This window comes from Rhinoraja longicauda, chromosome 20, assembly GCF_053455715.1.
Source record: "Rhinoraja longicauda isolate Sanriku21f chromosome 20, sRhiLon1.1, whole genome shotgun sequence".
NCBI classification, from domain to species: domain Eukaryota; kingdom Metazoa; phylum Chordata; class Chondrichthyes; order Rajiformes; family Arhynchobatidae; genus Rhinoraja; species Rhinoraja longicauda.
The window spans coordinates 33,514,937-33,539,742 of NC_135972.1; the positions used below are offsets into that span (position 1 = coordinate 33,514,937).

The following is a 24,806-nucleotide window of genomic DNA, read 5'->3' on the forward strand; positions in this document are numbered from 1 at the left end:
AATGTGTCACAATGCACAGTGCATCGCACCCTGCTGCGTATGGGGCTGCACACGTAGGGCCAATAGCATATTAGGCAGGTGGTCATAATGTTTTGGCTCATCAGGTCATAATGTTTTGGCTGATCGGTGTGTGTCTGATAATACTCACGGCAAACACTAGGTGACCTCCAATAGATCGCCACTCCTTTCTGACAGCACTTGTGAGCATAAGCAGTAACACTGGTACAGAAACATTCACAGTCCCCACCACGGTTGCAGTTACATGTGTCAGTGAGACAATTCTTGTAAAACCAGGTGACATCAACCTAGAAAAAAACCCAATATCTTTATTACTTTCGCAGAAAATGAAAATAAAGTCAATCTTAAATCAAAATGAATTCTGTACAAAAGATATTTTAGACATTTTTAAATATGCACAAGATTTTCAAGACCACAGTTATATGACTCAACACTGCCATCTAGGGGATGGTGGATAACTAATAATAATGTGTGTCATTTCATTGCCCTATTTAAATAGCGTTTATGAAAAACTGCTCTGAATAGAATGCAGACTAAATATTCAACGGTGGAGAACCCTTTGCTTCCATTACAGTGGAAGCCCCGGAATTGTAATCACAGGGCTTTGCCTTTTTTTAGTTTTTAGAGAATACAGCGCGGAACGGCTGTGCAGCACGGTGGCGTAGCGGTAGAGTTGCTGCCTTAAAGCGAATGCAGCGCCGGAGACTCAGGTTCGATCCTGACTACGGGTGCTGTACTGTACGGAGTTTGCACGTTCTCCCCGTGACCTGCGTGGGTTTTCTCCGAGATCTTCGGTTTCCTCCCACACTCCAAAGACGTACAGGTTTGTAGGTTAATTGGCTGGGCAAATGTAAAAATTGTCCCTAGTGGGTGTAGGACAGTGTTAATGTGGCGGGGAACGCTGGGCGGCACGGACCCGGTGGGCCAAAGGGCCTGTTTCTGCGCTGTATCTCTAAAATCTAAAAAAAAATCTTTAAAAAATCTAAAAGAAACAGGCCCTTCGGCCCACCGAGTCGTCCCGACCAGCGATACCCCCAAATTAACGCTACCCTACACACATTAGGGACAATTTACACTTATACCAAGCCAATTAATCTACAAACCTGTACATCTTTGGAGAGTCCACAGAGTACAAGGAAGCCATGTGCCCAGCTTGCTCAAACCCAATTTGGCTTTCTCTGTGATTGTAACACCATATTCAGCATTCTGTTCAGTTTTTTCTCGTGCACTACCTTGTTGTACTTATGTATGGTATGATTTGCTGGACAGCACAGAAACAAAGTTTCTCATTGCATCTTAGCCCCAGTGACAATAATAAACCAATACAAATACCACCCATCGGGAAATCGGCTCAGGCCTCCTGAGGGGGACAAACTAAAGCATGAATTGCAAACATGAATAAAGAGACAATAAAAACACTGGACTGGAAACAATCGGCATTTGGTCATAGTCAAGGCAAAAACCGTCTAGAGTGAGGTGAGTAAAAGAAATAAAACTCTCACACTTACCACATTATGACAAGCAGCAAAAACCTCACTGTACAGAATAGCACATTCTCTCTTTGCAAAAGGCTGCCTTATCAAGTCAGCCTCACATGGCCTGGTGATACCATTCCTGCTGACACACTCGAATAAAATAAGAAGGTAAAATATTAATTATCAATCATAAATAGTGATTAATTAATTCGCTCATAAATAATATTGGGAGAGGTGCATAACAGGTAGTCAATTAGATTTCATTTGTCTCCAACTTGCCTGCTGAATTACTGATGGCGATGAACAAATTCTCCGACACCTGCCATCCCACCCCTATACTATGTCAATACAGTCACTCTGGACTATGAGAATCAGTTCTGGCTGTTCAGCTCGAATCTTACCAGCTCAGTCACCACTGTAGAGCAATATTAGATAGAAGGCTGGATAACCCCGTCATCCTTAGTCCACTGAACACAAACGTCACCATCACATTACATCCTCAGCACCCTCCATAATGACTGGAAGACTGGATTCTGGATTCCAAGCAAGGGCAGAGATACAGACATTATTGTTATTTCAAAGATGCCCAGGATCAATTCATCACCGATAGTGAGAACCAGGGAGAAACTTCCTTCCTTTTGCTGACTGGGCTAGCTGTTGGCAGGCTTTGCTGTTTGCATCGCTTGAAGCACATGCCAAAGTCTATGCTTTGTGATCCACTCAAGGACTATCGATGAAGTGGAGAAAAACAGCAATAAGTTCTCGCGACATTCAGCATTCCCAGAAGGAACCGTGTGGACATGCCCAGTCTGGAGAAGCTGGGGCAAGGGTGGGACAACCACCATGGTAAGACATCAGTGTACCCAGGCTGAGGCCAGTCAGCAAACCAGACTGTGCCCAGGTGCCTCCTGTAACCATGGTGGCAAGAGTTGCCATTCAAGCCTCTGGCTCTTGATCTGCAGCACTGGCTGACTGACTGGCTGATTAGCTGTCATGTAGCCCTCCATCTTTGGAGAAGCAGGATGACTTCCATTCCTCTGCCAATCTGCTATCCGCAGTTACTCAGGGTAACAAGGGTAAGAGTCATCCTGAACGGCAGCTCCAATTCACCTCCATTTCTCTGGGCAGTTTCTCGAGATTCCTGTAACCTACCCTGCACGAGTTAAATTTCCAGTCAAATTAACAACAATTTAAGATATCTCAATGTCACCTTAGATGTTAAAAGTGCCTCAGATTACCTGCATATATTTGATTAGTAAATCCTTATATTCACCAAGTCGACTTTATACCTGCATCAAGCAAGTATCCATTACATGCTGGGAGGGGCTCATTGGAACTGGCTCCTGCTCTAAAAATCAAAGCAATTTATAGGCCGCCCACTCACCTCTGTCGTAAGGTTATAAGGGATAGAAACAGAATTAGGCCATTCGGCCCATCAAGTCTACTCCGCCATTCAATCATGGCTGATCTATCTCTCCCTCCTAACCCCATTCTCCTGCCTTCTCCCCAGATAGAAACCATGACAATAGACAATAGGTGCTGGAGGATGCCACTCGGCCCTTCGAGCCAGCACCACAATTCACCGTGATCATGGCTGATCATCCACAATCTGTACCCCGTTCCCGCTTTCTCCCCATATCCCTTGACTCCGCTGGATATGGTTGAAGTGGTCTCCAGTTATTTCTGCCAGGCAGAACAGGAATGGCAAGCTCCCGGCTCAGTGTTAGAAATTATCCACAGAACTGTACAATTACAATACCCCAATTCAGATATTGCCTATTTTAAACCAGAAGCTACTTCCAAAATTCTGTTGGACGGACTCAAGGTCAAGTCAAGTCAATTTTATTTGTATAGCACATTTAAAAACAACCCACGTTGACCAAAGTGCTGTACATCAGTTCAGGTACTAAGAACGAACATACAATGGCACACAAACATAACAGCACATACATAAACAGTTCACAGCGCCCCCTCAGAGGGCCTCAAACGCTAGGGAGTAGAAATAGGTTTTGAGCCTGGACTTAAAGGAGTGGATGGAGGGGGCAGTTCTGATGGGCAGAGGGATGCTGTTCCACAGTCTAGGAGCTGCAACCGCAAAAGCGCGGTCACCCCTGAGCTTAAGCCTAGACCGCGGGATAGTCAGTAGCCCCAAGTCGGCTGACCTGAGGGACCTGGAGATAGAGTGGTGGGTTAGAAGATTTTTGATAGGGGGGGGGCAAGCCCATTTAGGGCTTTGTATGTGAATAGGAGGAGCTTGAAGTTGATTCTGTACTGTACCGAGAGCCAGTTGAGAGAGGCCAGAATCGGGGTGATGTGGTCCCTTTTACGGGTACCCGTCAGGAGTCTCGCTGTGGCGTTTTGGACCAATTGCAGGCGGGACAGGGCTGATTGGCTGATCCCAGTGTATAGGGAGTTGCAGTAGTCTAGGCGGGAGGAAATGAATGCGTGGACGGTGTGAGTAAGCCGGTGATTTTTTTTGGTCTCATTTCCAACTGCTGGCTGTCCTGTATTTCTGCATAAAACAGGTGGTATGTTGAAATAAAATACCCTAACCAATTTTAAGTCAGGCTATTTTAATAGGTTTTTATAACTCAATATTGCATGTTTCAAACAGAGAGAATAGCTTTGTTCACTCTGCTTTTTAAAAAGCAGTGGTGCATGAAATGGGTTTGCACCAGAAAATGATTCTCTCGCTTCTAAATGTAAAGTACCAGAGGCCTCAGTTTAGACGGATCCACATTTTAACACCGAACAAATAGGCACAGAAGATTTACCTCCATTGAGAAGCTTTTCTTTCCTTGTTGAGGTATGGAAATATTATTTGTTACCCAGAAGTGACAGAATTAAATGTTAGATTATAAAGTCATACTGGATCACATTGCGGGTCTACCTTTCACCAATTTGAGAGTTTTTTCAGCAGTTTTTAATGAGACCCAAAAGATTAAAACAGCTGTGATTTACTAAAATGTAATAAATCATAGTCTGCAACAAAAATGCCACTGTCTTATTCGGAACTATTTTTTGTCCTTTAGGTGCTTACCTGTCCAAGAGCCCAGCTATCTCCAAACGCTTGGGCATTGCTTACTTCCATGTTGTTTGATGTAGTCATGTCATTCGCTGTATTTTTGTCAAAATTTCCACACAATCCTATGACCTTACCCTGTCAACAGTTGAAATAATAATGATTATTACAACACAACTGCCTAGAATCCATCATATCTCTAACGGCACATTAGCTGGCCACTGCATGTTGATCCAATGACTGTTTTGGTTGGGGGCAACCGCCAAGAGCCTTTCCTGCACGCATGTAGGCCATGCAAAGGCTATTAGGTACATCTAGTGTTCCAGCCGGGGTTGTGGCCGGGGGGATGAAGATTAGGAGTAACACAAGGGTAGCGGAGGGTTGTAAATTAGATGGAACAGGGTGAATGTCAGATGTAAGGAATCTGAGAATCCAAAGTCTGTGATCAGAGGTAAGAATGTCACTCCAACTTTACATTTCACTCCTCCTCTTCTTCCCTTATCTGACACACATTTTTCTCCTTTTCACCTCCAACGTTTGTAACTTACACCACCCCCTCTGCCAAGCACGCTCTCCCCCCTCACACACCTGGATCTCCTGTCACTTGCCTGGCTTTGTACACCCCTCCTCTCTTTTCCAGCTTTCTTTCCCCCCCCCCCCCTTTTCCCATCAGTCTGAAGAAGGGACCTGACCCGAAACGCTGCCTGTCTACTCTGTCTACAGATGCTGCCTGACTCGCTGAGGTTATGTTGAAGACAGGTTAGACCACAATCGGAATATTGTGTTTAATTTTGTACACTTTAGAAGAATTGTTAAGGTGCTGGAGCGGTGTGGGAATGATGTATTGGAATTATTCCCAGGTTGAAGGATGTTCTCGGCCCACTGCATATGACAATTAAATTCTTGACTCTTGACTCTCTTTTTTCATGACCAGAACACTTAGAAGTGTATGAAACCCTGATGGGTTTAGTTTATGATAAGTAAAGAGAATCCTGATGCCATCATCAGGAAGTCAGGATGGGTGGCATAGGGCCACACTTAGTAGAGCTGCTACCTCACAGATCCTGCAACCCTCTTCAATGTCCACTGCCAGAGTGAGGCCCAAGCAAATTGGACGAACAGCACCTCATATTTTGCTTGGGCAGCTTACAACCCAACCGTATGAATATCGATTTCTCGAACATCAAATAACCCTTGCTTTCTCTCCCTCTCTGTCCCTCCCCCACCCTAGTTCTCCAACTAGTTTTACTGTGCTCCTGATTAGATATTACTGATTGTATGCCTCCTTGTCACCTTCCTCTTAGTTAACAATGAACCGTTCTACATTTCCTTGAGCATCGTCTGCTTTGATCTATCATTTCCACTCATCGTCCTTCCATATCTCTAGTCTCTCTGTCTGACACTCTGTCGGAAGAAGGGTCTCGACGTGAAACATCACCCATTCTTTCTCTCCAGGGATGATGCCTGTCCTGTTGAGTTACTCCAGCATTTTGTGTCAATCTCTGGTTCAATCTTGCATGTTCTCCCCGAGACTGCTTAGGTTGCCCCTGTTTCCACCCAAATCTCAAAGACATGGAGGCTGCTACGTTAAATTGCCACTCTAAATTACCACAAATGTGCAGTGGATTGGTAGAATCAGGGCCAGTTTACGGGAATGTTGGGAAAATAAAGGGGCCCCTGCAGCGTTAATGTAAATAATGCTGATTGGTCAGCTAGGGTTGCCAACTTTCTCACTCCCAAATAAGGGACAAAAGGTGACATCACCGCCCTGCGCCCCACGTGATCTCATCCAGCCATTGGCCACGTGCTCCCGCTCCACCAATGGCGCGAAGGATACCTCCATTAGGCGGCACTCGGACCTCCGGGCCTACACTGATCAGGCCGACAGCAGCCCCCAGGCCTCCTGTGGCTGGGCCTACAGTGTCCAGGCCTACAGTGTCCCCCCGGCCTACAGCACCCCCTGGGCCTAATATGGGACAAGAGCGGTCCCGTACGGGACAAACCAATTTAGCCCAATATACGGGATGCCCCTGCTAAGACGGGACAGTTGGCAACCTTATGGTCAGCATAGACTTGGTAGACCGAAATACCTCTTTCCATGTTTAATTACTTTATGACTCTTCGGATAAAGAAACAGACCGAAAGTAATTGACAAAAGGTGCAGAGGGAACATGAGAAAAATCCTCCATGCAACATGGATTTCCTGGACTTCCTTCAGAGCATCCTGGACAATACAGCTCACCCCCTCCATGACACACTGGTCAACCTGAGGAGTTCCTTCAGCAACAGACTGGCTCCACCAAGATGCAGGACAGAACGCCACAGGAGATCCTTCTTGCCTGTGGCTATCAAACTGTACAACTGCTGCCCCTTCTGTCATGGGGTAGTCTGACTCCCCTCCTCTCCCCCTCACTCCCACCTCCCCCCCCCCCCCCCCCTCAATCATTGCACATGCCTCAAGCCTTTCCACTCGTCACTATAATTTAATGTACCATGTATTTTGTGTTTTATGACTGTTGGCAGATCAATTTCCCCCATGGGATAAATAAAGTTCTATCGCACAGTGCCATATCATCTCGTATTTGCAATCAGGAGTGCACCATCTGAAAGCCTGCTGGATGCAGACTCAGGTGCAGCTTTCAACCCGTAATTGGATCCCATACTGGGAGGAAACGGAGTTGCCGCAAATAACCTGGAGAGAGAGTGGGGAGTAACCTAATTCCTCACTCAGCCTCCACTTGCATTTACAAAGATGCCATAATTTTATAAATCAGTTTTATAGACTTCATCAGGATGCAATCTAACGTAATGACAGGCTGTTCCACAGGCCCACTTACCCCTCCCTCACGGCAAAGTGCAGTTAATGTTTCATCTACATTCAAGGGAATGAACTTTGCAACCCACAGTGTGGAAGGAAACTCATTTCATTGACATTTCTATGTTTCTATTTTTTTTTCTCAGGAAAAAGCAACAGCTGAGAATGCTGAGATTTATCATCATAACAAAATGATCTAATTTTTGTATATTTTTACTTGGACACTCCAAAGTTTCTTTCCAGTGAATGATTATAAGTTTGACTGTCAGTGCCAAAATGTATCTCCATGTAATGCAGAAACTTCCTCTGCATACTGCGGATGGTTTCAAATGGCAATTATTGGCATAAAGCATTCCTCATATAACATCTCACTCACGCATTGTTCTTTGTTGAAGTAAATGATTTAATGATAGATTAATTGCAACTGCTTGTTATTAAATTAGCTACTCACGCGGCTCCTTGGTTTTGTGTTCGTAACAATACAATGAAAGATATTGGCCAAAGGTACATGCAGCAATGAGGTGTGAGCCGAATCCCACAAATAACAGAAGCAACACCTGGCTACAGCACACTGGGGGATTTACACCCAGATTTAATTTCTCAGGTAAAGATGGGTTGCATGATGGTAAAACAACGTTTGGCTGCAACCTTAACATTGTTTTGGGGGCAAGTTAAATCTGCTTAGTTACAAGGTGAACTTGGGAAATCACCTCATTCATAAAGATACAAAAAATACACTAGTGTCACACATTAACCACCAACCACCTCATTAATGAAGATACAAAAAATACAAAAGTCGGGCCATAGACCATGGAAACGGGCCAGTGAGTCCACGCCATTTGCACAAATTGTATTTTATCCTTCCCATGTTCCCATCAACTTCCCTCTATCACTCACCCTACACAGGGGCAACTGACAGTGACCAAATAACCAACCTACCTGCATGACTTTGGAATGTGGGACAGACAGGCAGACAGACCAGGCAGGCAGACCAGACAGACAGACCAGGCAGACAGACCAGGCAGACAGACCAGGCAGACAGACAGACCAGGCAGACCAGGCAGACCAGGCAGACCAGGCAGACAGACCAGGCAGGCAGACCAGGCAGGCAGGCCAGGCAGACAGACAGACCAGGCAGACAGACAGACCAGACAGACAGACAGACCAGGCAGACAGACAGACAGACCAGGCAGACAGACAGACCAGGCAGACAGACCAGGCAGGCAGACAGACCAGGCAGACAGACAGACCAGACAGACAGACAGACCAGGCAGACAGACAGACAGACCAGGCAGACAGACAGACCAGGCAGACAGACAGACAGACCAGGCAGACAGACAGACCAGGCAGACAGACAGACAGACCAGGCAGACAGACAGACCAGGCAGGCCGACCCTTCGAGGCAACAACTCCACGCCAACCACCGATGATCTATTCACACTGGTTCTACATTATCCCACTTTCGCATTCACTCCCCACACACTTGTGGCAATTTACAGAGGCCAATTAGACTTTAAACCCGCCAGTCTTTGGGACGTGGGAGGAAACCGGAGCATCCGGAGGAAACCCACGCAGTCACAGGAAGAATGTGCAAACTCCACGCAGACAGCACCCGAGGTCAGGATCGAACCCAGGTCTCTGGCACTGTGAGGCAGCAGCTCTACCACCTTGATGGGATGAAACCAAAGCACACAGAACAAACCCATGCAGTCCCAGGGAGATTGTGCAAACTCCACACAGTCAGCACCAGAGGTCAGGATTGAGCCTGGGTTGTGGAACTGTGGGAAAGCACTGCCAGTAACTGCATGGTGCTGTTATTTATCAATGGCACTGGCTGGAAATGGTTTACCTCTTCGAAAGGTGAATTCAACTGGTCGAGCATAGGGGACTTGTGTCAGTTTTGTTCCTGACTTACAGACAACAGGCATAGCATACCCAAGGCATTGTGCACAATATTACAGCTTTGATATTTCCCATTTGAAATAATCACTGATTCCTGCTCTTTGTTAATATAATATACTTCAGTTGGGCACGATGAGTTGAAAGAATCTACTTACTTGCCACTGTGGTCCAAGCTGAATGTGAATGGTTGTCTTTTTATCCCAAAACACTGTAATCTCCTGCTGTGGGTAGTGTACCACTGAGTAATAACCGGCCTTCCAAAGCTGAAAGGCAATCGCTTCCCTCCTCACTCCCGACAAGCTCTAGGATCAACAACAAGCACATGGGAGAAATTACACTGTTCGCCTGTTTGCAGGTTTCTTAAAAGCATTTTCACTGAAGATCAAAATTTGTATCAAGTATAATTGAGGCATTTAACAATTTAATAATTGTTCAGTTTACCAATATATTGATAGCCATATTTTTCAAAAAACTAACTAGCTTCTGAAAAGTAACTGCAAACACTGACTTGTGGCAAAATAAGGACAGTACAATATCTTCATTGTACTGCTATTTCATTGTCATATTGTACTAGTAAGTAAACAATAAAACTATGCTTGGTCCTATCTATTGCAATAGTCACTTAGTAGTGAGACCAGAGTATTTTTAATATCATTCATTCATTTCAGACTCAGATTACAGATAAAAGGTATTGCTTACGATAAATCACGTGCCATGATTGTTTTGAAACATCAAATGTAATATGTAGATACCAAGGAACTGGAGATGTGGCTTGACAATAAAGACAGAAATTGCTGGAGTAACTCAGCGGGTCAGACAGTATCACTGGAGAACATGGATAGGTGATGTTTCGGATCGAGTTTTCTTCAGAAGAATGTAATATTCTTCTTGTAAAGTGAATCTTTGGAGCACAACTAATTTTGGATAAATGAAGAAGTTTAAATTTAACGAGATTCTGACTGTAGGAGAATCGGAAGAGAGCAGGGCTGAGAGTGACTTCCTTGGTTTTGATGTGATCAACCACTGTGGCCTTACAATACTTAGCTTCAGCTGCCTGCTATAAAACAAACCAGATAATCTCTGGAAATTACCTCCATAACTGACTGGGAAGTTCAGGACTTCTGCATTGATGATTCTGTGAGTTCTGAGTGGCTGGTTATGTACACCCAGAGGTCTCTTTGTTGATAGGAACTGGCTCCCGACAGGAAGTCCACATCATGTGACTCAGTCAAAGGCAGGTTTCATTGAGTAGACACCTTGAAAATATAAGCAGCTGCCCACTCTGCTAACAAACTGAACTGAAGTCTTCTAAGGGTACCAGGGGCTTTCAATAACCCCTCCTCCCTTCACTCATTACCTTCTTCCCTGAGCCCCACCTACACTTGCACCCATTTCTCCCCTTCTCCCCCCCCCCCCATCCATCCATCTACATCCCTTCCTCTGCCTTCACAATTCGCAACTCTTCTATCCTTCTCTCACGTCTTTTGTCCAACCAACTACCTATCAAAACCTCCCTCACCTGTACCGATCTACCACTTGCCAGGCTTTGTCCTGCACCTTCTCTCTTCCGGTTTTCTTCCCCTCTCCACCACAATCAGTCTGAAAAGGGGTCCTGACGTGAAACGTCACCAATGCACGCTCTCTACAGAGGTTGCCTGGCCCACTTAGTTACTCAAGCACTTTGTGTCTATTTTTGTAAACCAGCATCTGCAATTCCTTGTTTCTGCAGTCTTCTAGTCTTTGAAATCACAATAAGGGTTGCAATAACCTTCTGAACAATTGAAACCAAGCTTTTTTAATTGATTTTTTATTCATGGATTATGAATATTGTTAACAAAGAGAGCATTTACTATTTATCCCTGGTTGTCCCTGAACTAATGGGTAGTTGAGTCTGGAGTCACATATAGACCACAGGGTAAAGATGGCAGATTTCATTCTAATGAGCTAGTCATTTTTTTAACTACAATGTTATAGTTTTATTACCATTATTGAGACTTGCAAATTTTTAATTGCAATTTTTTTAAATTCTTGAATTAAAAATTCTTAGCTGTCACTGTGAATGTGTGTCAATTGTTTACATTTTAATCATTAATAAATATGTAATTGTTCCGCCCAAGATAACAAAGTCTACAGTCTTTAACGCTTGAAGCTATAGGAGTCCCTTCCATCACTTCCCTCCACATTTCTTAAAACCTAACTGTTTGACCAAGATTTTGGCCATTTGCTCTCATTTTCCAGGTGGTTCAATCTCTGTAAATCTTGGTGATGCATCATTAGACAGCGTGTTGTGTTAAAGGTGTTATTACCTAAAGGTTGTTGTTGCTGTTGATTACAAACCTGAGCAAACTGTTTCCCACCAATAAACCAATATAAACATAGCACAAAAAGTAAGGAAATGTGTGTTTGGTAGATTATTTCTTTGTTGCAACAATGCTTCTTGGCAATAAATCTTATACCGTTGGAAAGCCTGTTTATTTCCCTTTTAAATGGTGCCACATTTGTAAGGAACATGCATTTGTGGGATGAGCAGCAGAGCTGAGTATATGGGTTGCGCCCATGAAAAATTTGCCAAATCTTCTCTGCCAATGCCAAACAGCTTATTCTGCTGTTGCTATTGACTCTTGTTTTGGGCTGCCTGATTGGCACCTGATTGGCAGCATCTGTGAGCATGGGCCCTGCTACAGTGGTCAGTAGGTGTCTGCTCCAAGAATCGGCATGCCACGTTTGACTGATCTGGATAGGGCCCGTGCGATAGGGCAACTTCAAGCTGGTGACATTGCTCGCCCCCACAGAGCAGGGTTTCTCAGAGACTACCTCCAGAATTTGGGAGTGGAGAGCATGGAATGGCCTGCCAGCAGTCCTGACCTCAACCCCATTGAACACTTGTGGGATCAGCTTGGGCATGCTGTTCGTGCCAGAGTGACCAACACAACCACGTTGGCTGACTTGCAACAAATGCTGGTTGAAGAATGGGATGCCATCCCACAACAGTGTGTGACCAGGCTGGTGACCAGCATGAGGAGGAGGTGCCAGGCTGTTGTGGCTGTGTATGGTTCTTCCACACGCTACTGAGGCTCCTGTTTATTAAATGAATAAATTGTTAAATTGCCAATATGTCTTGTTTCTTCAGACTTCAATCATCCAATCCACCAAACAACACCGAACAAGAGTCAATGGCAGAATAAGCTGTTTGGCATTGGCAGAGAAGATTTGGCAGATTTTTCATGGGCGCAACCCACATACTCAGCTCTGCTGCTCATCCCAGAAATCCATGTTCCTTACAAATGTGGCACCATTTAAAAGGGAAATAAACAGGCTTTCCAACGGTATAAGATTTATTGCCAAGAAGCATTGTTACAACAAAGAAATAATCTACCAAACACAAATTTCCTTACTTTTTGTGCTATGTTTATATGTACACATGTGTAGGAAGGAACTGCAGATGCTGGTTTACACCGAAGATAGACTCAAAATGCTGGAGTAACTCAGCGGGACAGGCAGCATCTCTGTGAGAATGAACGGGTGATGGACATTTCGGGTCGAGACCCATCTTCAGGCTCCTGAAGAAGGGTCGAGAACCTGATACTTCTGTCACCCATTCCTTCTCTCCAGAGATGCTGCCTGCCCCGCTGAGTTGCGTCCTTTTATATATGTACACACAGTTGGCGTGGGATGAGATTAGAAGTTTAGAAGCAGTACGTGATAACTTTTTTAGTTTACTTACATCCAGATCAGTTTGTGCTTAACTAAAGTGTATACTTACTGGTTTCCCAGAGTTGTCATTGAAATAAAGATTGGTGCCTCCAACCGAAATAACAAGGGACTTCATGCAAATAATTCCACTGTCATAACAATCCTCATTTTGTGCAGTTATAAGAACATTCAGACTGGAGGTGCTCTGGAAAACAGATAGAAAAATTTGTTAAATTCTTCATGATTACACGTTTTCTTTCATTACATTACAGGATATGTACATACTTTTTAAAATCTGATCTTATCACTTATCCTGGCGATGTCACTCCATCGTTGATTACTGTCAGAGCTCCTTTAAACCATATTTCAGAAATACCGCTTTTTGTCAAACAAGCAGTTATTCAAAGCAAGAGGTTCTGCCTTGAAACTTGGATGTTTTGACTGACTAATCAATATGAAATAGTCACACATGCAGTAAGATACAAAAAAAAACATGGAAATTTAGATCCATGGATCTATTTAATTCCAGCACAATGTAACTGAAAATGGTTCATTTCTAACATGGAATGGAATTGTAATTATCTTAGTTTAGTTTGTTTTAGTTTAGAGATACAGCGCGGAAACAGGCCATTTGGCCCACCGGGTCCGCGCTGACCAGCGATCCTCACGCATTAACACTATCTTACACACACTAGGGACTTTCTTTTAACATTTACCAAGCCAATTAACCTACAAACCTGTACGTCTTTGGAGTGTGGGAGGAAACCGAAGATCTCGGAGGAAACCCACGCAGGTCACGGGGAGAACGTACAAACTCCGTACAGACAGCGCCCGTAATCGGGATCGAACCCGGGTCTCCGGCGCTGCATTCACTGTAAAGCAACAACTCTACCGCTGCGCCACCATGACCGCCCAAAATTCCTGGAATGAGCCATTCCAGAAATGGGCTGAAATGAGCTATTCCAGATATGTAACCAGGTACTTCCCATTGCCGTGATCTCCTGCACACTTTATGTGAACTCCACTTCAGTCCCACAAAGGCTGACAGCATTGCCTCTGCAACACCTCTATATCTCCTGGTCTTGCTGTTCTGAGGAGTACCCACCATAAGGGCACTCCCTAGAATGACTGTATTTACATAATGTGATTTCCAAGTCCACCAGTTAAAGGAATAGAATTAGGCCATTTGGCCCATCGAGTCCACTCTGCCATTCAATCATGGCTGATCTCTGCCTCCTAATCCCATTTTCCTGCCTTCTCCCCATAACCCTTGACACCCATTCTCATCAAGAAATTGTCTATCTCTGCCTTAAAAATATCCACTAACTTGGCCTCCACAGCCCTCTGTGGCAATGAGTTCCACAGACTAACTACCCTCTGACTAAAGAAGTTCCTCCTCACCTCCTTTCTAAAAGAGCGCCCTTTAATTCTGCTATGATCTCTGGTCCTAGACTCTCCCACCAGTGGAAACATCCTTTCCGCATCCACTCTACCTATGCCTTTCATTATTCTGTAAGTTTAAAGAGAGGCTCTTCCAGCAGATCCCAACCCAGCACTAGGAAGCTGCCCCAGATAGATTCCATTTAACTTCCGGTCTTCTTGGGTGGCTCCAGCAACACCACCTTCCCCTCTGCACAACCTTCCCAAAGTTTGTGCCCCCAGTTTTCTGACGCATGCTTCAATTTCTGGCTGCACCATGAGGAAACCCAATCTCAAGTCATCAGTGTCACTCAGGACCCTGTTCTCCATACCCTAAACAGTGATAAGCACTGTCCCATTCACTGGGTCCTCTCTCCCCCCCTCCCCCCCCCCCCCCCCCCCCCTCCCCCGGGACAAAGTTTAAAGAAAATGTGTGTGGCAAGTCTTTTTTACACGGAGGGTGGCGGATGTTTGAAAAGCACTGCCTAGTGGTTGAGAGAGATATGACAGTGGCATTTAAGAGACTTTTGGAGAGGCACGTAGATATGCAGAGTGATATGGATTATGTGAAGGCAGATAAGTGTTGGTCTTGGCATCATGTTTTGCACAGATGTCGTGGGCCGAGAGGCATGTTCTTGCATGTAATTGGTCTATGCCCTATGTTCTCTAAAATCATAGCTGATGTGTGAACAATTTTGCTCTCTTCCTTAATAGTAATAAAGAAACATTTTCTGACTGTCAAGTCGACCCGAATGTTATGGTTAAAGCTGAAAAAGATGCAGATCCAGTGAAAGAAATACAAGAACTTTAACAAAGAAAAAGACACCAATTAGAAACCTCCACTATGTGTTTAGCGCTGGGAAACAGAAAGCATAAAATTACTGAAACAAGTTGCCCTTTGTTGTCTTTTCTTAACTTTGACCTGTTTATCCTTTGGATTTGACATTTCGTGGGGTTACGTTACTGCAATCCCGTTCTAATTAAAAATGCCTCTGATTTAACCAAGATTAAAGCTTTGGAAATGTGCAGGTATCTGTTTCTGAAGGATATGCTAGATTGCTGTAAGGTAGAAATGTCTTCTGGTTTTCATTCCCCTTTCCTCATAATTTATATTTCAAAATGATAGGTGTTATGGAAATTCGACAATGCTTCCAAATGGTCATTAACGTTCAAATCAAGCAGCTAATTGAGACATTGTAAGAGCATAATGAGTATTGCTGTTTGCTCTATGACAAAGTGCCACCCTTGTGTCTCATTCACATTCACACCCAGGTTATCGGAGTGTGAAGGACAAAATCTCGGTACAGTCAAACAGCTGAGCGAGAATAGAAATATGAGGTGATTGTGTGTGACCCATTTTCATTCAAGTCCTACATAAAGGCAGTAAACAGTCCTTGCAGGGAATTGAAAGCATGATACCTACCTACCTGCTTGTGGTCCAAGGAGTTTGAGGTGGGATAGTAGTAACAAAAAAGATTAAGTACATTGACATAGATACAAAATGCTGGAGTAACTCAACGGGTGGTAACTCAGCTGGAGTCACTCGGCATTCTGCCTATCCCGCTGAGTTAATCCAGCATTTTGTGTCTACCTTCGATTTCAACCAGCATCTGCAGTTCTTTCCTACGCACAAGTACATTGACATGCCCTTCGGGGTTTTTTGTATATATTGTATGATGCCCGAATTCACTAGTTAACTGTCCTTAATCTGCCAATGCCAAGAGTCTCCCAGGATCATAACAGGTGGAGCATCAGGAATCTTCGCAGATAAGTAAGATGGATTTGTCACTGACCATTTCCCAGGGCCTTGAAAAATGTTCTGCCTGCCCCATTCAGTAATCTGCCAGTGATCTGCTCCATCAACACAGGTCAATGGTTGGAGTCGGTAGCAAGGCTCTTTTACGTTGTACTCCTGTGGAGCTATGTTGCACACTTAAAAAGTACATTGCCAGCAAATTGGATGCACATTTACATCGCATATTCTATTATTTTCATTGATGCACAATTTCCATCTACTGATTTCAATCTATTTGAACAGGCATAACACCTGCAATTTTACAAACCTGTGCCAATCAAATATTTTGATTTACCAGCTTCATGGAGTTATACCAATGTCCTTGTATTATGACATAAATTACTGCAAAACGTGAGCAACTTTAACTGTTCTTGGTGGAGATTTGTAATCATCTGCATTTTTGCCTGCAAATAACATTAAAATTACCTTTAGTGTAGTGCACTGCTACGATAGAACTGATGAGTAGTATAATAGTCATTTTTGTGGCAGATTTATTTACTTTATTCATACTTCTATCAAGGACTTTCTGCTGAAAAATGATAAATGCAATTTACACCCATGTATGTGTGGATCTACCTGTGCTGTCCACCAGAACTTTGTTGGAGTTCAGTTGCTTTCAGATATTACAGGTCTCTGATGCAAACGTAGCTTGCTCACCAAATGTGCACTAAACTTTTCGACAGATTTTTAAAAATAGTTTTCTGGATTTCATCAACATCACCTTTTTTCTTTGTTTATCTTTACCCAGACTGACTGCTTTTGTATTATCAGCCTATTTGAATGGATATTTAGGGGCAACTATAAAAATTGACACTTCCACTCATTGTAGCTCCTAAACATTTTATTCATGAACTGTGATCAAGCTACATTGAGTAAAATCGGTCCAACATTGAGCATTCTCTATTCCAACTCTTCCTCATTCATAACATTCACACCATTAAATTCAATGAGAAATATGTTGACTGTAAATCCATGTTTGTAGTAATTTGGACAGAACAACTGTTCTCCCTGGATGTCCATGCAGGTATAGTTTGAATAAAAAGTCTCTGCATTGTGATTAGTTTCAGGCGATCTTGGCTGACTTTTAATTCCAAACAAACTAGGGAATGCACCAAATAATGAAGGGCTTGGATAGAGTAGATGTGGAGAGGATGTTTCCACTAGTGGGAGAGTCTTGGTCTAGAGGTCATAGCCTCGTAATTAAAGGCCGTTCCTTTTGGAAGAAGACAAGGAGGATTTTTTTTAGTCAGGAGGTGGAAAATCTGTGGAATTCATTGCCACAGAAGGCTGTGGAAGCCATCAATTGATATTTTTTAAGGCAGAGATAGATAGATTCTTGATTAGTATGGGTGTCAAAGGTTATGGGGAGAAGGCAGGAGAATGGGGTTAGGAGGGAGAGATACATCAGCCATGATTGAATGGCGGAGTAGAATTGATGGGCCGAATGGCCTAATTCTGCTCCCATCACTTATGACCTTATGAATGTAACACAAAGTGTTAAAATGTTTAGTTTAGTTTACTATTGTCATGTATACCAAGGAACAGTGAAAAGCTTTTCTTTTCATCGTGGTTCTTCAAATAATCATTGATTTTGAAATAACTGATTGAAATGTCCTTAATGCTATGGTTCTGAATGATCTTTGCTGTCTCTAGAATATTCCAGCAGCTGAAATGGCTCGGTGATATTTGGCTTAAAGACCACTTAGCATGACTACATTGCATGCATGGCTAAAAACAAAGCACTCTTTCAGTAAAAATTAATGAATGCAATGGAGTTTCATTAATGGCTGCAGAAATTATGGAATAGTGTACAATTGTCTGAGCTCAGAAGTTCCTCTCAGCTTTCCTTGATAATAATATCAACTTACTCGTAAACTAAATTAATAGAATGTACAACTGAAAAAAATAGCCTCATCACTATATTGCTAAATAAACTAGAAAACTTGCAATTCTTTATTCTGGTTGAAATTTCCTCAACTTTAGCAGTACCCCTCTAACCTATTTTTCTAATGTTCTAACTTATTTTATGTTAAATCATTCACAAAAACAAATACTTTGAATTGCTGAACGAGAAGTTAATGACAAATTCAACGACAGACATGATTGCACAATTAAATTTAGTCTGCCGTACTGTTGAAAGACGAATTTCAACTTTAATTCCAGTTTATTTCTATTAATTCAAAATAAATGACAGAGGTACGGCATAATTTTATTAAAGTTTCATGGCTAATTTAATCTCAAGTGAACTAAACCAGACCAAGCGCAGGCTCGGCGATCGCTTCGCTGAACACCTGCGCTCGGTCCGCATTAACGCAACTGATCTCCCGGTGGCCCAGCACTTTAACTCCCCCTCCCATTCCCAGTCTGACCTCTCTGTCATGGGCCTCCTCCAGTGCCATAGTGAGGCCCGCCGGAAATTGGAGGAGCAGCACCTCATATTTCGCCTGGGCAGTTTGCGGCCCGGTGGTATGAACGTCGACTTCTCCAACTTCAGATAGCTCCTCTGTCCCTCCCTTCCCCTCCTCCTTCCCAGATCTCCCTCTATCTTCCTGTCTCCACCTATATCCTTCCTTTGTCCCACCCCCGACATCAGTCTGAAGAAGGGTCTCGACCCGAAACGTCACCCATTCCTTCTCTCGCGAGATGCTGCCTGACCTGCTGAGTTACTCCAGCATTTTGTGAATAAAAAGATTATTCGCAATATGAATATTCTCACTTATGACCTAAGAGAAATGTAAGGCTTCAGGATATTTCAGAAGAATTAAAAACATCACCATTTAATTAAGAGATCTGCTGTGGCACAATACCACGAATAAATATTGCCCGTCAATTCTATCCACTATCCCATGAATAAATAAGTTAATTAAAAGAGGTTTAAGTAACTCCACCAATAGAAGCTGCCTCCCAGTGCCCCAGCTAATGCTCTGTACACCTGCAGTCAAACTGTATATGGTTACAGTTGCAGCCAGTTATAGTCATGTGGCACGGAAACAGGCCCTTCAGCCCACCAGGTTCCTGCTGTTCATCAAGTAGTTTAGTTTAGTTTGGTTTAGAGATTATAGAAACAGGGCCTTTGGCCCACCGAGTCCACACCAACCAGTGATCCCCACACATTAACACTATCCTATACACACACACTAGGGACAATTTACATTTATGCCAAGCTGTTTGACCTATAAACCTGTCCGTCTTTGGAGTGTGGAAGGAAGACAAAAGTCTCAGAGAAAACTCATGCGGTCAAGGGGAGAACGTACAAACTCCATACAGACAGCACCCGTAGTCGGGATCGAACCCAGGTCTCCGGCGCTGCAAGCGCTATAAGTCAGCAACTCTACCACTGCGCCACCGTGCTGCCAAGTACCTATCTATACTAATCCCATCTACTAGCATTTGGTCTCCGGATTTCCATCCTTTGATAATTTAAGTGCTCATTCAGCTTCTTTCTAAATGGTGTTCGAGTACCTACCTCCAACTCCTTCTAAGGAGACTACAATCACTCTCTTGGTTTGAAAGAACTCTTCCTCTAGCCCCCTTGCTCCTCATTTTAAAATCATGTCCCCTGGTTTTAGAGGATATACGGGGAATTTCACACTTTCTAACAAGATGGAGACCAACCCAGGCGACTATATGTGTGCTACCCACAGAGGCAGATCTACAAACTCATATTACAATCGATCCACACTCTTGAATCTCTATTCCTACAGCAACATTTCTCCCTTATCATGTATCGAAACACTGTAAATGGACCAATTGTCATCATGTATCGTCTTTCTGCGGACTGGTTAGCACGCAACAAAAGCTTTTCACTGTACCTCAGTACACGTGACAATGAACTAAACTGATCTCTGCTCTCCATAATTTTGTATCCCTCTATCAGGTCCTCCCTCAGCCTCCTCTGTTCCAAGGAAAACCAACTCAGCATTCCCAATCCCTCCTTCCAGCCGAAACATTCCACCCCAAAAACATCCTGATGAATTTCTTCTGCATTTACATTATTCCAGTAGTGTGGTGAACAGAACTTGACACAGTATTCCAACTCTAGCCCAAACAAAGTTTTATAAATAGGTACCATGATCTTATATTTTATACCCTGACTAATGAAAGCAAGCAACCCGTATCCTTCTTCATGACCTTCTCTACCTGTTCTGTCACCTATAGGGATTTATGGACTTACACACCGATTCCTAGTTCCTTCTGATTCATGGTGTACGTCTTAGACACCCCAAAATGGACGGCTTCGCATTTATTAGAATTAAACTGTATTCATCATTGTTCCTCCTAATTTATCTGCTGAATTATATTTTTTTGTAATTTATAACTCCTCATCATCAACATAATAAAATTGTTGTTGTCTATCGACTCATTAATCATATCTCTTACATTTATATCAAAATCATTAGTGTTTATGACAAACAGCAAATGATGGAATAGACTCGATGGGCCGAATGGCCTAATTTGGCTCTTGTGACTTATGAAATGTAGCTTCACCAATTTCTTCTACAACTGTAATATAACATCCCTACTTTTATACAATACTCTGACTGATGAAGGCCACAAGTACCAAAAGCCTCCTTGACCACCCTGTCTACCTGTGACGCCACTTTCAAGGAACTATATATTTGCACTCTTCTGCTCTGCAGCATTCCCCAGAGCTCTCCCATTCACTGTGAAGGGCCTGCCCTGGTTTGACTAAAAAGCAATACCTTGTACTCATCAGTATTAAACTGCATTAACCATTCCTCAGCCCACCTGATCAAGATCCTGCTGCAATTTTTCATGACCATCTTCGATGCCAACCACTTTTGTGTCAGCTGCAAACTTATTCATCGTGCCTTGTACATTCCCATCCAAATCGTTGATGTAAACCACAAACAACAAAGGGCCCAGCACCACTTTAAGGCACACCACTAGTCACAGGCCTCCTGTCCGACAAACAACTTTCCACCATCACCCTCTGCTTCCTTCCATGAAGCCAATTCTCCATCCAGTTGGTTGGCTCTCCCTAGATCCCATGCAAGTTAAACCATGTAGACTACATCAACCTCATTGCTTTCATCAATATATCTTGTTACTTTCTAAAAGAAACTCAATCAAATTAGTCCAATGGGATCTTCTACCAATTAAACCATATTTAATATTCCTAAATAATCCTGCCTTTCCCTATATTGATTAAACCTGTCCCTCAGAATGTTTTCCAATGACATTTTGATCATTGATGTTGGACTAATACACCTTTACCCCTTTACTGCCATGCCTGTCTCCTTTCTTGAATCTATTCAAGAAAGTACCACATTTCTAGTCATCTGGTACCTCACCTGCTGTTGAGATTCTCTATCAGGGCCCCAGTAATCTCCCTTACCTTACACAGCATGCTGGGACACATCCGACTTTGTGCTGATGAATACATCTAATACACACTCCTTTTTTTTTATGCTACCATACTGCCATGTATCCTCAATCGCTTGTTGAAATCCACAACTGCAATGTTTTTGGTCTTAGTGAGCCTGAGCCACTTCCTCACTCACTGATGGCCACTTTAGTCCCGAATGGGTAATTGAGCCACACCTTTATGCCGATGTTCTTTAGATTAAAGAACCACTGATTCACATAAAACCTTAAAATGCTGGATTGTAACAACATCATATTGTAATCTGCTGCTGAAATTCATCTATTAGTCAATGGAATGAAATTTAAGAGGCAGAGTAGGAAGGGTTATCTCTATCAACATTAATCTGACATGTTTGTCCTGTGGCAAATGTTACCAGATTGCTCTGTAGTTCTTTGGTTGTTTCGCCAAGCTTATCTACCACTCTGCGATGTTAACTTTGACCCGTCTGTGCTGTTTCTCTGATTCAGGTTATTTCTGTGCATTAGAAGTGGAAGTGATCATCCTTGGCCGGACACTACTGCCTTTGCTTTCTTTTGTGTTCACACATCTAGCAGAGTGTAGTGACAGATGTAGCGGCATCAGCCAGCCTGCAGACCCTGGACTAACACCGATCAGCCAAAACATTATGACCACTGACAGGCCAAGTGAATAACATTGATTATCTTGTTACAAGGGCACCTGTCAAGGGGTGGGATATATTAGGCAGCAGGTGAACAGTCAGTTCTTGAAGTTGATGTGTTGGATGCAGGAGAAATGGGCAGGAGTAAAGACCTGAGCGACTTTGGCAAGGGCCGAATTGTTATGGCCAGACGACTGGGTCAGAGCATCTCAGAAATGGCAAGGCTTGTGGGGTGCTCCCGGTCAGCCGTGGTGAGTACCTACCGACAGTGGTCCGAGGAGGGACAAACCAGCAACAGGGTGTTGGGCGCCCAAGGCTCATCGATGCGCGAGGGCAACAAAGGCTATTTTGTCTGGTCCAAACCGACAGAATGTCTACTGTGGCACAAGTCACAGAAAATGTTAATGGTGGTCACGGGAGGAATGTGTCACAATACACAGTGCATCGCACCCTGCTGCGTATGGGGCTGCACACGGAGGACCAACAGCATATTAGGCAGGTGGTCATAATGTTTTGGCTGATCGGTGTACAGCAGGTTTGCATGTCCATACTTACTCCCATTGGAACGGCTGATGCCATGGCTCCAAACACATCACCAGGACAATATGCTCATTGAAGCAAGCAGCCACATTCTTCTATTATCCATATATCCCAAATCCTCTTTAAAAATCCCATGTCTTTGGATTAATTATTCTTTTATATCTGACTTCATTCACTTTGTTTACAATTATTACTTTGGTCTCTTCAACCAACCTTTTTATTAATTTTTTGAACATTTCTGTAATCGCCCTGTTAATCTTATCGTCCTCTATTTAGTTCACTTGGTACTGTCTTGTGATTCTGTTCAGAATTACTGTGGTTAGTCTGCACTCATGCTTTCAACATACTTTGCTTTCAAGCATCCATCTTCAATGTGGATTTTGAGTACAAGCTCATCATTTGAGTTGACCAACTCTTCTTCCTTGAGAGCAATATGATTTTCACAATTCAAAGCAGCAATTGTTAAGAACTTCCCTAAAATCTTATATTTTTCCATCAAATTGCTGTTCCTTTTTCCATAAAATGTGTTTAATCTACTATATGAAACATGATTGGAAAATAAATATAAAACTCATGTTTATCTTAAGAGAGAAGATCTTGTTCAACTTAATTGGCGGTGTTGCACTTGATATATAAAGCGTGGATAGATATTTTAAGGTAAAGAATTTTGGGACTTTTGAAGTTATTGGAATAAAGTGCAAACATAAATCCAATAAAATATTCCTATGATCAAACCAAAATTCCAGAAATCTAGAGAATATACTTAAATCCTATTTATCACACTCTTTCATTTAGCTTTTGATACTTTCTTGGCAAAGCTGCAAATCAGACATTGTAATTTACCTCTTTAATTCAGATTTGCATCAGAATCTAGCAATGAAAATAAATATTGTTTCACTGGTGGCTTATGAGAATACTAAAATCTGTATTTAACTGATCTAATGGACTCGGAGAAAGTGGACCTTAAAATAATCAGTTGATAAACATTTGCCATCACAACAATCTCTCTCAACTTCATACTCTCAATGCAGAAAACATTTAATATTGCCATTTTTCTCCTGTAGATTAAAATTCTTCCACCAGTAATCTCCATTCCACCATCTTCTCTGGGGCCAAAGCATTTTCTCCGATGGACAATATCATTTAGAATGTAGACACAAAATGCTGAAGTAACTCAGCGGGTCAGGCAGCATCTCAGGAGAGAAGGAATGGGTGACGTTTCGGGTCGAGACCCTTCTTCAGACTGATGTCAGGGGAGGGGGCAGGACAAAGATAGGATGTAGTCGGAGACAGGAAGACTAGTAGGAGAACCGGGAAGGGGGAGGGGATAGAGAGGGGAAGCAGGGACTATCTGAAGTGGCAGAAGTCAATATTCATACCGCTGGGGTGTAAACTGCCCAAGCGAAATATGAGGTGCTGTTCCTCCAATTTGCTCTGGGCCTCACTCTGACAATGGAGGAGGCCCAGGACAGAAAGGTCACATTGGGAATGGGAGGGGGAGTTGAAGTGCTGAGCCACCGGGAGATCGGGTTGGTTGAGACGGACTGAGCGGAGGTGTTCAGCGAAACAATCGCCGAGCCTACGCTTGGTCTCGCCGATGTAGAGAAGTTGACATCTGGAACAGCAGATACAACAGATGAGGTTGGAGGAGGTGCAGGTGAACCTCTGCCTTACCTGGAAAGACTGTTTGGGTCCTTGGATGGAGTCAAGGGGCGAGGTAAAGAGACAGGTGTTGTATCTCCTGCGGTTGCTGGGGAAAGTACCTGGGGAGGGGTTGGTATGGGTGGGAAGCGACAAGTGGACTAGGGAGTTTCGGAGGGAACCGTCTCTGCGGAAAGCAGAAAAGGGTGGAGATGGGAACGGCCAAATGGCCTCCTCCTGCACCTATTTTCTGTTTCTATGTGGCCATTGTGGGATCCTGCTGGAGGTGACGGAAATGTTGGAGGATAATTTGTTGGATACGCTGGCTGATGGGGTAGAAGGTGAGGACTGGGGGGATTCTGTCCTTGTTACGAATGGGGGGAGGGGGAACAAGAGCGGAGCTGCGGGATATAGAGGAGACCCTAGTGAGAGCCTCATCTATAATGGAAGAGGGGAACCCCCATTTCCTAAAGAATGA

At 43.4% G+C, this 24,806-nt stretch overlaps 1 protein-coding gene across 1 annotated transcript in view; it reads right to left on the reverse strand.

Annotated features, from left to right (window-relative positions):
* otogl (otogelin-like) overlaps positions 1–24,806 on the reverse strand; it is a 131,495-nt gene that overhangs the window by 55,054 nt on the left and 51,635 nt on the right. The window contains exons 26-30 of the mRNA XM_078416640.1: positions 12,996–13,130; positions 9,388–9,534; positions 4,534–4,653; positions 1,527–1,643; positions 149–305 (exon numbers count right to left, since the gene is read on the reverse strand). Of these exons, the coding sequence (XP_078272766.1) occupies positions 149–305; positions 1,527–1,643; positions 4,534–4,653; positions 9,388–9,534; positions 12,996–13,130 (676 nt within the window). The remainder of the gene's footprint in view (positions 1–148; positions 306–1,526; positions 1,644–4,533; positions 4,654–9,387; positions 9,535–12,995; positions 13,131–24,806) is intronic.